The sequence below is a fragment of the Muscardinus avellanarius genome (genome assembly GCF_963383645.1).
Source record: "Muscardinus avellanarius genome assembly, chromosome: 7".
NCBI lineage: Eukaryota > Metazoa > Chordata > Mammalia > Rodentia > Gliridae > Muscardinus > Muscardinus avellanarius.
Window position 1 is genome coordinate 22,587,797 of NC_137793.1, and position 12,428 is coordinate 22,600,224.

A 12,428-nucleotide genomic window follows, 5' to 3' on the forward strand; every position below is an offset into this window, starting at 1 on the left:
AGAGAAGATATTATCCTCAATAGCAATAACTAGACTTACTTTTTAACAGAAACAATAGCAACCAGAATACAGTGGAAAGACATCTTTAAAGTGCTGAAAGATTAAAAAAGACAACCAATGTGGAGTTTTATACCCAGCAAAACTATCCTTTAAAAATGGAGATGAAATAAAGATGCTTTCAATCTAATAAGAGCTGAATTTGTTGTTAGACCTGAACTATAAAAAATACTTCAGGGAAGTTTTCCCTTTAAAATGCAACACACCTAAATGGAAATGTTGAACTTCCGGAGAAATGACAAGCACGAGAAAGAATTTTGACTCTCTAACCCACTTCTCCAATACATTTTTATACCAATGAAATCATCTGATGTAAAATACAAATTCATATTAAACTATAGACAAAGAATTAGAGGTAAGTCTCCTGGTGGTTGACACTGTCGATTTAATTTTAACCAAAATAAAGTTTAAAGCATGATAAAGCAACCGTGAAAGTTGGGCTCTGGTGTCGGGAGTCAAGGGTGGCACTTGGCACGTGGCAGTCAAAGAGCGCAGGTGAGTAGCCGCTGGGTGTTAGGGGACAAGGACATCTGCAGAGAGGGGGCAGTTGGTGATATTTGTGCTGCGAGTCAGGAGGTAAGAAAGCCCGTAGTAGATTGAAGAGTTAGGGGCCATGGTCAACAGTTGGGTTGCGGGAGTTGGGTGACAAGACAGAGGTCTGGGGTCATGACCCTTGCAGCAGCAGCGGTTGAACCTGCGGCTAGGGGCGGTTGGCCTTCCGGTGTCCCCAGGCTCTCCCGGTCCCGCCCCCCGCGCCCTAATGCCACGCCCACACAGCCAAATGGCCCCGCCCCTCCGCCCTGTGGCCACGCCCACGCACGCCCCTCACGCCGTCGCGGAGCAGCCGAGGCCCAGAGCGAGCGGCGCAGGGACCCTGGGCGGCCGCCCCGCGCGCCCCTCGCTCCCGCCTTCCCCTGGTGCTCGGGCCTGGGCCGGCGCCGCCTCCGGGAAGATGGCGCTGCGCTTCCAGGTCAGTCTCTCCGCGCCGCGCCCCGCGCCGCGCCGCCCCGGAGCCCGTCGGGAAGTGGGGGGCCGGCGATGGAGGCCGGAGGCGGGCGGCGGAGGCGGCGGGGCCGCGCCGGTCGGGCCGGGCCGCGGCGGGCTGCGGGCCATGGGCGTGCGGGCTCGGCTCCGGTGCGGACCGCAGGGGGGGCGCGCCGGGCAGGTGGGAGCCCGCTGGCCCGGCCGGGGCTCGGAGGAGCACCCCGCCTGCCTGCCGGGCCGGGCCAGCCCGCACCTGGACCGTTCTCGGCCCCGGCGCGCCGGCGCGGGTCCGCAGGGACTGGCGGAGGCCCGGCCGCTGCTCATTGGAGGAGACGGGGCGGGGCGCGCGGAGCTGCGAGGATGGGACACGTGCTGGAGGAGGGCAGCCTCCGTGTCCGGGGCCACTTGCACCGGCCCTTGGGCAAACATCTGTACAGACTCCCGACTGTGTCTCCAGCACTGTGGGAAGTTCTGGGGGTAAAGAGTGACATCATCTTACTATTCCTGCCCTCCGAGAGCTCGCAGGTGATTTCAGAACATGTGAAAATGTTGTGGTAGAATCAGCCATGGAAGGTCTTGGGAGCCCAGCAAGGGGACAGGCGTCCAAGAGTGTGTGTGTTGGAAGGGAATGAAGTAGAGCTGCTTTGCTTCTCAGACAAGATACAAGCTTCAGTCTCCTATTTTTTCATTTATGAATTGGTCATTGAGGCCCTACTCTGTAGCTCTGAGCACAGCTCTGTGATTTCTACTCTCAGGCTAGTGGACCTTGGAGAAATTGTAGATGTGGGCCAGGTAAAGAGGAAAGGGGAGGTTTAGAAATAGAAGGACAGTGTGAGCCAAAGCATAGAAGTGTGGAAGACCGTGGCAGACTGCAGAAAGTTCGTTTGGAGCCTCAGGTTCTCATGAAAGGGAAGAGGCTAGGGGAGGCTGTGGATGGCAGGAGGTGACTTCGGAGAGGTAGACAATTTCATAATATGGTGACGGTGTATCTTAAGTATCATATTCTCCTTGTAGGCGTCTCTGGATCTCTTGTGATCACTCTCACTTATTATTTCCTTATTTATTGATTCTTCCAAAGGGTCTTTTCTTTCCGACCAACTGCTCCTGTATCAGGTAATTGACAGCTCCAGGATGTTATAGACCAGGAGATGGTGAGGCCCACGCATTACCTTTTGACTTTTTTTTTTTTTTTTTTTACCATTTCTAAGGGTCCCCAGGTCAAAATAACATATTTATTACCACTTTAGTAAATATGGCCTCTGGGAAAATTTTTTACAGAAGAATCTCACAGGGAGGATTTATGGAGTATAAATAGGTAATCAGATGTTCATAGTGCAGGTGTAAATCTTGAGAGTAAATTAAAAGTATGGGGGAACTTTTTCATACTTGGAAAGATGATGCAGAGTAAATCAAGTCCTGGAACACATCTTCATACATAGGTATAGTGTTGGAAAAATTATATGCTGATGCCAACTATTCATATGGTTTCTCCTTAAAAGTGGAGTTGGGCAAATAAAATCAGACAGTTTTGGTGACCAGAAAAACAGAAATGAAAACTTCTCAATTTGAACTTTTTAGCATATGGTGTCAAATTGTTAGCTAGTTAATTCAAGGAGCATTTGTGAATAGTGATAATCAGTATCTAGTGTTTTGAGTTATTACAGTTCTTTACAGAGATAAGTCCCAGCACTAATACACTGAGAATGTATATTATATTTTTTGAGAGGTGTGCATATATAGTTTTTATTCCCAGAAGCAGTGATTCTTAGACAGCTGTGACTTGCCCAAGATTTCATAGGTAGAGTAGGCTTAATAATTTATAAGTCCCATATTCTTTCTATGGTCTATATCTTTGTGACTTGCCCTACAGGGTAGCTAGTTGAAAGTTATGTTGCCAATACAAAGAGTAAAGAAGCAAATTTCCCTAGAGTGAGGTTAGGGCACTGCTCTACAATCTTTTTCACATGGTGGTAATTGTGTAGTTGATTGACATAAATTGCCCACAGCCAGATCAGTGTGGAGTTTCCCTGCTATCTCAGACCTTGCTGTGGCTGCCTGGAGGGCAGGGGGATCATATTATTTCTGTAACCCATTCAGTGTCCATGCATTTTTTTTAGAAAGCTGTGAGTTAGGGTACTCTGTCTCCAAAGAAGTAATGGATCTGGATTATCTTTGATGAGGCAGTCCAGATAGAGGAAGAGAATGAGGAAAGAGAGGGCTGGGAACAAGGAAGCTATAGGCATTCTCTAGGCATTGTATAGAGAATCTAGGGACTTTGATGAAAATCCAGAGATATTAGGAAAAAAATTAGTGGACTCAGTTGTTGAACTCTTTTTGTTCTCAGGATAGTTACCAAAGACTATAGTTATGCTTCTTTTTTTCTTTTTTCTTTCTTTTTTTTTTTTTTGTGGTACTGGGGATTGAACCCAGGGGCATTTTACCTCTGAGCTATACCCCCAGCCCAATTTTTTATTCTTTATTTTGAAACAGGGTCTTACTAAGTTAGGTAGAGTCACTGAGTAGTTGAGGCTGGCCGCAAACCTGGATCCTCCTCTCTGAGCCTCCCAAGTACTGGGAACACAAGTGTGCGCCACCACGTTCAGCTGTAGTCATGCTTCTTAATCCCCATTTAGGCTACCTGCTTTGATTTATATGTGATTGAGAACTTTTTTTTGTTTTAACATAATGGTGTGTGATGAAAAACCGATTTGGGAAGATCACTAGCAGCATGGACTTGAGTCAGGAACTATAGAAGATCAATATGGTCTTTTCTAAAAATCAGTAGAAGAGAATAATTATCATTTATTGTGAATCTGATGTGTGGGTTAGTGTTTCCCCTGTCTTTTCTATATTAAGCCTCATAATTATTTTGGAAGGTGAATAATTTCTATCTTCAGTTTGAGCAGGGATCTTAGGTTAAACAATTTCCCCTGGGGTCACTTCATAAGTGAAAGACAGATTCCGAAGCTGTCTACACTCCATGTTTCTAAGACCCACAACACTCCACTTTCCTTCCTAATGTAGTCCCCGAAGAAATCCAGAGAACTGGGGGGGGGGGGTCACAGTGAGCAAAAGATTGATTTGATTGTGCCACCATTTGTGAATATCATGTGGAGATGTGTGTCTGAGTTCTTTATTGAAAATAATTGGTAGATTTTATGACAGATTAGGTACATACCTGTAGTTAGCCAAGCTGCTGTTTGAAGGCACAGTCCATCAGAAGGTGGGTTTGGGAAACCCTGAACTTGCAGTTGGTGTCAGAAGTAAGGACAGTCTTATGGATCCAAAGTTGCCACCCTAAAACACATTGTTGTTCTTTTCATATATATGGCCAGCTCCCAGCTTATTGACTACCAGGTATCACCAGTGAGCCTCTGTCCTAAATATAAATACTCCTGTCAGGTATGACACAGATTCCCTCCCATTAGCTGAGGGCAAAAGCCAGACCTTTTTTTTTTTTTTTTTTTTTTTTTTTTTTGGCAAGGCCAGCCTTTTTACTAAGCAGGAGGGACTAAGGCGAGGGGAAGGCAAAAGATAACATGAAGCTTATAAATCTAGATCCCTCATCTAGACCTCTAAAACACCAAAAACAAAGAGACACTGCAAGTGGAAATCTTTGGGAAACATGTTCAAGTCAATTTCTAATGTTTGGGGTTATTTTTAGCATCTTTCTGGATTTCCAAGAGGAAGGCATTTGGTGAACATATAGGGTTAAAAAGATGGTGAACATGCAGGGTTAAAAGTTGGATTAGGATATCGGATTAGGATATCATCTGCAGGAGATAATGATGGAAAGGCTGGTGAGAGGCAGACTGAGGAGAAAGCACATGCATGGAGTCACACACTTGTATTTGGCTCAGAATTGACCATTTACTGGTTATGTTGAATCATGAACAATTTATGTATATTTCATCTGTTACCTTCAGTTTTTGCCTGTAAAATGAGCATACTGAAAAAACATGTCTTGCAGGAGTTCTATTTTTATAAGATTGGTTTGAAAAGATAGGAAAGCGTTTGTAAACTGTGAAGCACTTAAGTACTATCTAAATTTGTTATAGAAAGAAGAGTTCTAGAAGGCCCAGGAATAAGCCTTGAGGGGAACTCAGGAACAGGTAGTGAGAGGAGGAAGAAACAAAGTTTGTGGGAAATGATTAAGTTCAACATGAAGGTAGTTCAAGAAGTTTAATTGCAGAAGTCAGAAAAGATACAAGGACATGATTGGATAGGGCTTTAAATTCAGTTGAAGTGGGATTTTTTTGTGGTTTTTCTATTTTTACTATTAGGATTTTTTTTCCTGGAAAATATCCTTTATTTTTCGTTTAGCTTTATCAAAATATATTAAGATGTTTGTATTTAAATTGTGCAATTAGATGAGTTTTGGCATATGTATATCTCTGTGAAACTGTCACTGAATTGAAGAAAATAAATATACCCATTATTCCCAAAGTTTCCTTGTGCTCCTTTGTCCTCTCATCTCGCTCCTCCTCCTGTGCACTTCTGCTTTTCCCTGCTTGCAACTTGAAAACCATTGATCTTCATGTTGCTAAAGAACCATACCATATCTAATTTTGTGTCTGGCTCATGCTTAGCATTTTCTGTTGATAGATGCATGTGGAAATTGCTGTTTAGAAAGAAGTCACATCATTTACAGGCCAATTTTGTGTCAAGTACAAAAGCCAGAAGTAAGTCTAGAATAATTAGGAGTATCTTTATTTAGACAGGAGTCAGGAGTACATCATATCTACTAGGTTATGGAAGATGAGTGCTATTTGTTTATATTTGATAGTTACTTTATGTGATGTCCAGTTCTTGTTCAACTTATTATTTATATGGCTTCCAGTGTCAATTTTAAGCCTTGTAGAAGCTTTAATGACCCACACCTGATTTGTCAATAAATTGAGAAGGGATCCATTTCTTTGAGACCTCATATCAACCATATTTTCAGGCATCGGTGTATAAAATTAAGGTGCAAATTTGTTATCTGTCAAAAAGTCTTATAGATTCTCTGGAAAATTGAATGCTAATGAAAAGATTGGTTGTTAGCAGTGTCTGAATTTTGCCTTTCCTACAGGTAAGGATCTCTAGGTATCCTTTTCTTAAAAAAGGCTTAATCTTCTGGGCATATGTTTGTTAATATTACAGCGAAAGAAAATTTGATTTTTTCCTTTGAATCTTTTGTAAAAAAAATGTTCAAACTACTCCTTTTTAATATTGTGCCACTTTTTATTTGTTAATAATTTGAAATATCTTTTGGAGAAAAATGTAATTGGTAACATCCTGACTTAAATACACTAATCTGGTTGTCTTGAGGGTTCATGAAATCAGTAAAGCAAAACAAATAATTTCCAAATTTCCATAGTCTTTCCAGATAGATTTACTTAGGTACTTAGCTACAATTTATATTAGTTTTCTTTCATTTTCTTTTTTTATTTGTTTTCTAGGGTTCTTGTAACAAATTGCCACAGATAAGTGGCTTAAAACAACACAGATTTATTCTCTCATAGTCCTGAAGTCTGAAATTAAAGTTCAGGTAGAGTTGATTCCTTCTGGAGACCCCAGAGGAGAAAGCATTCCATGCTTCTTTCTTTCTCTTTAAGGCTTTTGGCAATCCTTAGTTTTTAGATGTATTATTCCAGTCTTTGCCCTCTGTATTTGGTTTTCTTACATCTGCATCTCAGATCTCCCACTCTTTTTTCTCATAAGGATACCAGAAATTGGATTTAGGGCCCACTCTTAATCCCAGATGATCTCATCCTAAGATCCTTAACTTGATTAAAGTTTTGTAAAGACCCTATTTCCAAATAGGATTACATTCATAGTGCTGGACATGGATCTATCATTTAGGGGGATATAATTCAACACATTATAGTATTATTATAAGGTAATAATAACTAGCTTTGTAATATATACTGTGTGCCAGAAGTTACAAGGTACTAACTCATTTAATTCTCCAAACCTCTGAGATTTGGTCTAGTATTTTTGTTGCCTTGTTTTGTTAAATAGGTATTATCATTATTTATGGTCTAGTTCTTTTTACAGTTAAGGTCTGCTTCAAAGATTCTTAGGTCTAGATGAGTGTATGACAGCAGGATCAATTTATTATACTGGGTATTAACAGTTTTAAAATTTGATCCTTCACATTTATTAAACAAAGAAAAAGACTTCTGAGTTCTTTTTATTTTTTTATTTCTTACCTTGGAGAATTCATGGATTATGTTTCCTGTGCATTTTAATACTGTGAATAATATGTAGTAATAAATTTGACTTACTGGACGAGACTAGGTGGGGAAAATGTTTAAAATGCTGTTCATTGAGGTTCTTCATCTTAATTTATTTTAAGATTTACTTTTGGACTTTTATTTTCATTGTAGCAGAAAATTCCCAATTCTGAGAATTAGGCTTTGACCTGAATTGGAAAGTAGAAAATATTATGAATGAATTAAGAAAGAGAAAAGTGAAAAGAATACTGGGAGTGACAGGAGATCCCATTTCAATGATACTTAGGTATTCCTGTTGTAAGAAGGGGCTGGGTGTGGTGGTGCATGCTTGTAATCCTAGTTCTTGGGAGGCTGAGACAAGATCAAAGGGTCTGGCCAGCTTTCGTGGGGCCCTCTGCAACTTAGTGAGACCCTGTTTCATATATATATATATATATATATATATATATATATATATATATATATATATAATGAGACTGTGGATATAGCTGAGAAGTAGGATGCCCCCAGTTCAATCTCTAGTACCCCTCCCCCACAAAAGTATATGTATTTGAGGGAATGTATAGTCAGGTATAGCTATAGGGCTGCTGTATACAAATTTAGGTCAAAAAGGACCAAACTTTTTTAGGCGTATTTAGGAAAAATTTTATTAGGAATATTCTATTACCTTTATTTACCTATCTGATATTAAAATCTATACCAGTATTTTTGTTTTGTAAGGGATAATTTTCTAATTTAAATTTCAAGAACTTCTCTTAATAAGATGGCTTTAACAAAAAATTCTTTAAGGCTGAGAGGGATGCCGAACTTGTTTTTAAATTTTTCCTTCAGACATTGTTTTTGTGTGTCATATTTTCAAATAAGATTATATTTGTAAGCAGAATGAATTAGTCTTTGTGATTATAAAATGGGAGCCTGCATAATAATGTTCATACATTGCTAGAACTATAGGGTCAAAAAATCAAGACATAGTTTTATTTATTTATTTATTTATTTATTTATTTATTTATTTAATTTATTTTTGGTGGTACTGGGGTTCCTGGAAGCTCTTCTACCTCCGGGCTATACTCCCAGACCTATTTTTACATTTTTATTTGGAAATAGGGTCTCCTAAGCCAGCGCGCGGCTGGCTTCAAACCTGCATGATCCTCCTGTCTCTGCCTCCCAAGCGCGGGGATTACAAGCGTGTGCCACCACGCCCGGCTATATTTATAATTAAAAAAAAAATGTAGATGCAATTATTTTTTATAGATGGAACATTTGAAGTTTTTATAGTAAACAAAGAATACAAATTGAGTTATCTGCAACTTGTTTATGATTATTTCTTCTACCCAGCTCTAGTCTCATCTGGTATTACCTTCTTGCTGTATTGTTTACCAGCCACCGTGATATTTCAGTGCCTTGAAATGACAAAATTCCATTCTACTGGAGGGCCCTAGTTCATGCTGTTTCTTTGCCTGGACTATCTTCTAGTCTTTTTCATCCATCTTACCCTTTTAGGTTTCTGCATAAATGTTACTTCTTGAGGCATACCTTTTCTAACTCCTTGAATCAGGCAGATCTTCCCCTTCCTATACTTGTATATTTCCATTGCAAAACTCTCAACTTATGCAGTAAGGAAGTAATTTGGGGAGTAGATGTCCCTAGTTTGGTTGCCAGTGTGTCTCACTATTAAGTAGTTGTAGCTCAATAAATATGTATTGAATTAATATATACAGGCATGATATTTGTGTTTCTTGTATTATGTGGTTAATATATTTACCTAATTTTTAAATTTAAGTAAAATGTTAATTTTGTTTTTTTTCTTCTCAAGAGTTTGGCGGAATTGGAAACATTATGTACTCATCTCTACACAGGGACTGATCTTACTCAAAGAATAGAGGCTGAGAAAGCACTCTTGGAACTTATCGACAGCCCAGAATGTCTTAGCAAGTGTCAAATTTTGTTAGAACAAGGAACAGTAAGTATTTAATAGCCATGGAATTATACACACATATATATACTTATATGTGTATAATACACATATTTATAAAATATACTTGTTTCACTGTCAAAGAGATTAATCAGGGAAAGAATTAGAAATCCAGGAAAGCAAAATAATGGAAGAAATAGGAGATAGCAGTAGGAATTGAAACAGTTTCTTGATTTATTTTGGACCCTTTTTATGTCTCTTTTTTTAAAAATCTAGGTGGTAGAGATAGATTCTAATTAACTTTGAAACAGATGGATTACTCAGAAGAATGCTGACTACCTATTGCCTACCTCCCTTTTGAATATTTATAGCTATTCATTTAGAAATCATTTAGCGAGTACGTAAATATAAAAACAGTTACTATATTCCATACTTGGTTTATGTACATGACTTGAGGTAGCTCATTGTTTAGTTTAAAAGGCATAATAAAGAGCTACAAAATGATAAGTAAGAGACTGTGATTTAGAACAGATTTGGCATACTTTTTCTGTAAAGGGGGGGGACCTAGTGTTTTAGGCTTTGTGGGCCAAGAGGCAAAATGGAGAATATTTCATAAGTGCATCTAGAACAAGAAAGAAAACAAATACCCACAAAGTTTTACTGGTAAATCCAACATACAATAATCAAATGTAGTCTTTTGTAATATAGATCTATTAATAAAACAAATAGAGTCAGGCACGGTGGCATATACCTGTATCCCAGAACTTAAGGAGTCTTAGGAGGGTCATGGCTCAAGGTTAGCTCCAGCAATTTATTGAGACCCTGATTCCAAGTGGGGATGGGGGTATAGCTTGAAGATAGAATGCCCCCAGGCTTAATACCCAGCACCAATGAATAAATAACGTTAAAATTAAAAATAAAAAGTGAAAAGAATAGAACATTTGGGAATCAGAGTTCAAAGTTGGTGTTTTCTATCATCAACATTGATTGTAAGTGTTCATATGTTAATGCTGATCTGTTATAAAATTCTACATATTTCATCTTTGAAAATATCTTCAGCCGGGCGTGGTGGCACACGCTTGTAATCCCAGCATTTGGGAGGCTGAGACAAGAGAATCGCCCTTCATGGACAGCCTCAGCTACTTAGTGAGGTGCAACTCATTGAGACCTTGTTTCAAAATAAAGAGTAAAAAATAGGACAGGGGGTGCAGCTCAGAGGTAGAATGCCCCTGGGTTTCATCTCCAATATCACACACACACAACAAAATATCTTTTCACATAGATAGGTACTGTCACATACTAATAACAGTCCATGAGCATATGATTTTAATTAAGCATGTTCATCAGTTAGAAGGCATTTGTAGAAGTCTGTTATATCTTTTCTTGATATTTGTCTTTTAGCATGTTATTACGTCACAGATTGAAGATTATGTGGAAGCTCTTCAGTAGCATAGTTAATGGATTCTGAAATATGGAAATTTCCTTTATATTTAATAATTCATTTCTTTTAATAATTATAAAGGAAATATAAATTTTCCTTTGTATTTAATAAAGACCTTTAATTTCCAGGGTCTGAACAGTGCTACTGGAAATGTAGTTGGAACTCAGAAAATATATCTGGCAGTGGAGATCTTACTACTTGTTTTAATTTTTCAGTGTTGAAAATGTGTAAAAGCTGACATTTCTTTGTAATTCAAACATTGTCAGTTGCTGTTGAAATTACTGCAGTGTTAGTCATTCCAGTTACTCTTTATATAAGTACTAAGCACTGTTTGTCTTTTAGGCTGAATTCATTAAGAGTCATTGTCAGCTGGCCTTGATGGTACATACTTGTAACCTCAGTACTCGAGAGCCTGAAATAGGAAAATTGCAGGTTCGTGGGCAGCGTCAGGAACTTAGCAAGGGCCTCCACAACTTAATGAGACTCTATTTTAAGTAAAAATACAAAAATAGGGCTGGGGATATAGTTCAGAAGTAGAATGCCCCTAAATTCAAGTCATTGTCAAGTTCACAGCAAAAGGTAATTTCCAAGTCTATTTAGTGTTAAATAGTAGAGGCTTGATCTTCATCTTCTTATCCAAAATACTCTATTCCCAGTTTAAAAAAAAATTGCAGTACAACTTTACCACTGATAAGATGTTGAATTGCTCTGTGGAGGGGCAAATTGAGATATTCACCTGTAACTTTCAGAAATTCACAGAATCAAGCCAGGCGTGGTGGCACACACTTGTAATCCCAGCATTCGGGAGGCTGAGACAGGAGGATCATGGTTCACGGACAGCCTCAGCTACTTAGTAAGGCTCTCTGCAACTTAGTGAGACCCTGTTTCAAATAAAGAATAAAAAATAGGGCAGGGGGTGTGGCTCGGAGGTAGAATGCCTTTGGGTTTCATCCCCAGACCTGCAAAAAAAAAAAAAAAGAAATTCACAGAGCTAAAGATAAATTCATTAAAGTGAATGAAATTGTTAATACCCCTGATTTACTTAAGATAGATTCAGATATTTACTAAAGTGTATCTACTCATGAATACTAAAGTGAATAACTGCAAACATTAAACATTTTACATTTTTTTTACAAACTTTGTCCAACTAACCCTTTTCTGCTTCATATATTTTTACCAATGGGGACTAAGAGATTCTACTTTGAGTTACATTGATTTAATGTTTCCTCAAATTCTTTGAAGATATTCCATTCTGTAGTTCACAGAGGCTAATTCTTTAGTTGATTCATACTCAGCATTGACATATAAAATAAACAGGTAGAAAGCCGGACATGGTGGCACACATTTATAATCCCAGCATTTGGGAGGCTGCGACAGGAAGATTGCGGTTCACAGACAGTCTCAGCCACTTAGGCCTTTTGCAACTAACTCAGTGAGACCCTGTTAAAATAAAGAATATAAAATTAGGGCTGGGGGTGTCACTGAGAGATAAAATACCACTGGGTTCCATCCCCAGTACCTCAAAAAAACAAAAAAAACCCAAAAGGTATTAAGTCTTCATAATATTAACAGTATGAGTAGTATTGGTAACATCCATTAACTCATTGATAGTTAAGAGTAATCTTTCCAAATAATTTGTCTTGCTTTTAAATTGACTTGATGTTGTTCCAGAGTTCTCATCACCTAGAGCAATTGTTTTTCACTGAAATATTAGTAAAATTTATTTTCTCTGCATTTATAACTTTAGCTGCTGCAATAAAAGCAATGGTGTTTTAATTAACTCATCGTTTGTAAATGGCTTTCCTTGCCTGGCTAA

The 12,428-nt window shown here is 38.8% G+C and overlaps 1 protein-coding gene across 1 annotated transcript in view; it reads left to right on the forward strand.

Moving 5' to 3' along the window:
- Nucleotides 1-723: 723 nt before the first annotated feature.
- Nucleotides 724-12,428, forward strand: part of RANBP17 (RAN binding protein 17) — a gene marked incomplete at both ends in the record, with an annotated part of 325,987 nt that continues 314,282 nt past the window's right edge. Inside the window, 4 exons of the mRNA XM_080698633.1 lie at nt 724-1,566; nt 1,797-1,984; nt 4,377-4,443; nt 9,073-9,219. Coding sequence (XP_080554759.1) covers nt 724-1,566; nt 1,797-1,984; nt 4,377-4,443; nt 9,073-9,219 — 1,245 coding nt within the window. The remainder of the gene's footprint in view (nt 1,567-1,796; nt 1,985-4,376; nt 4,444-9,072; nt 9,220-12,428) is intronic.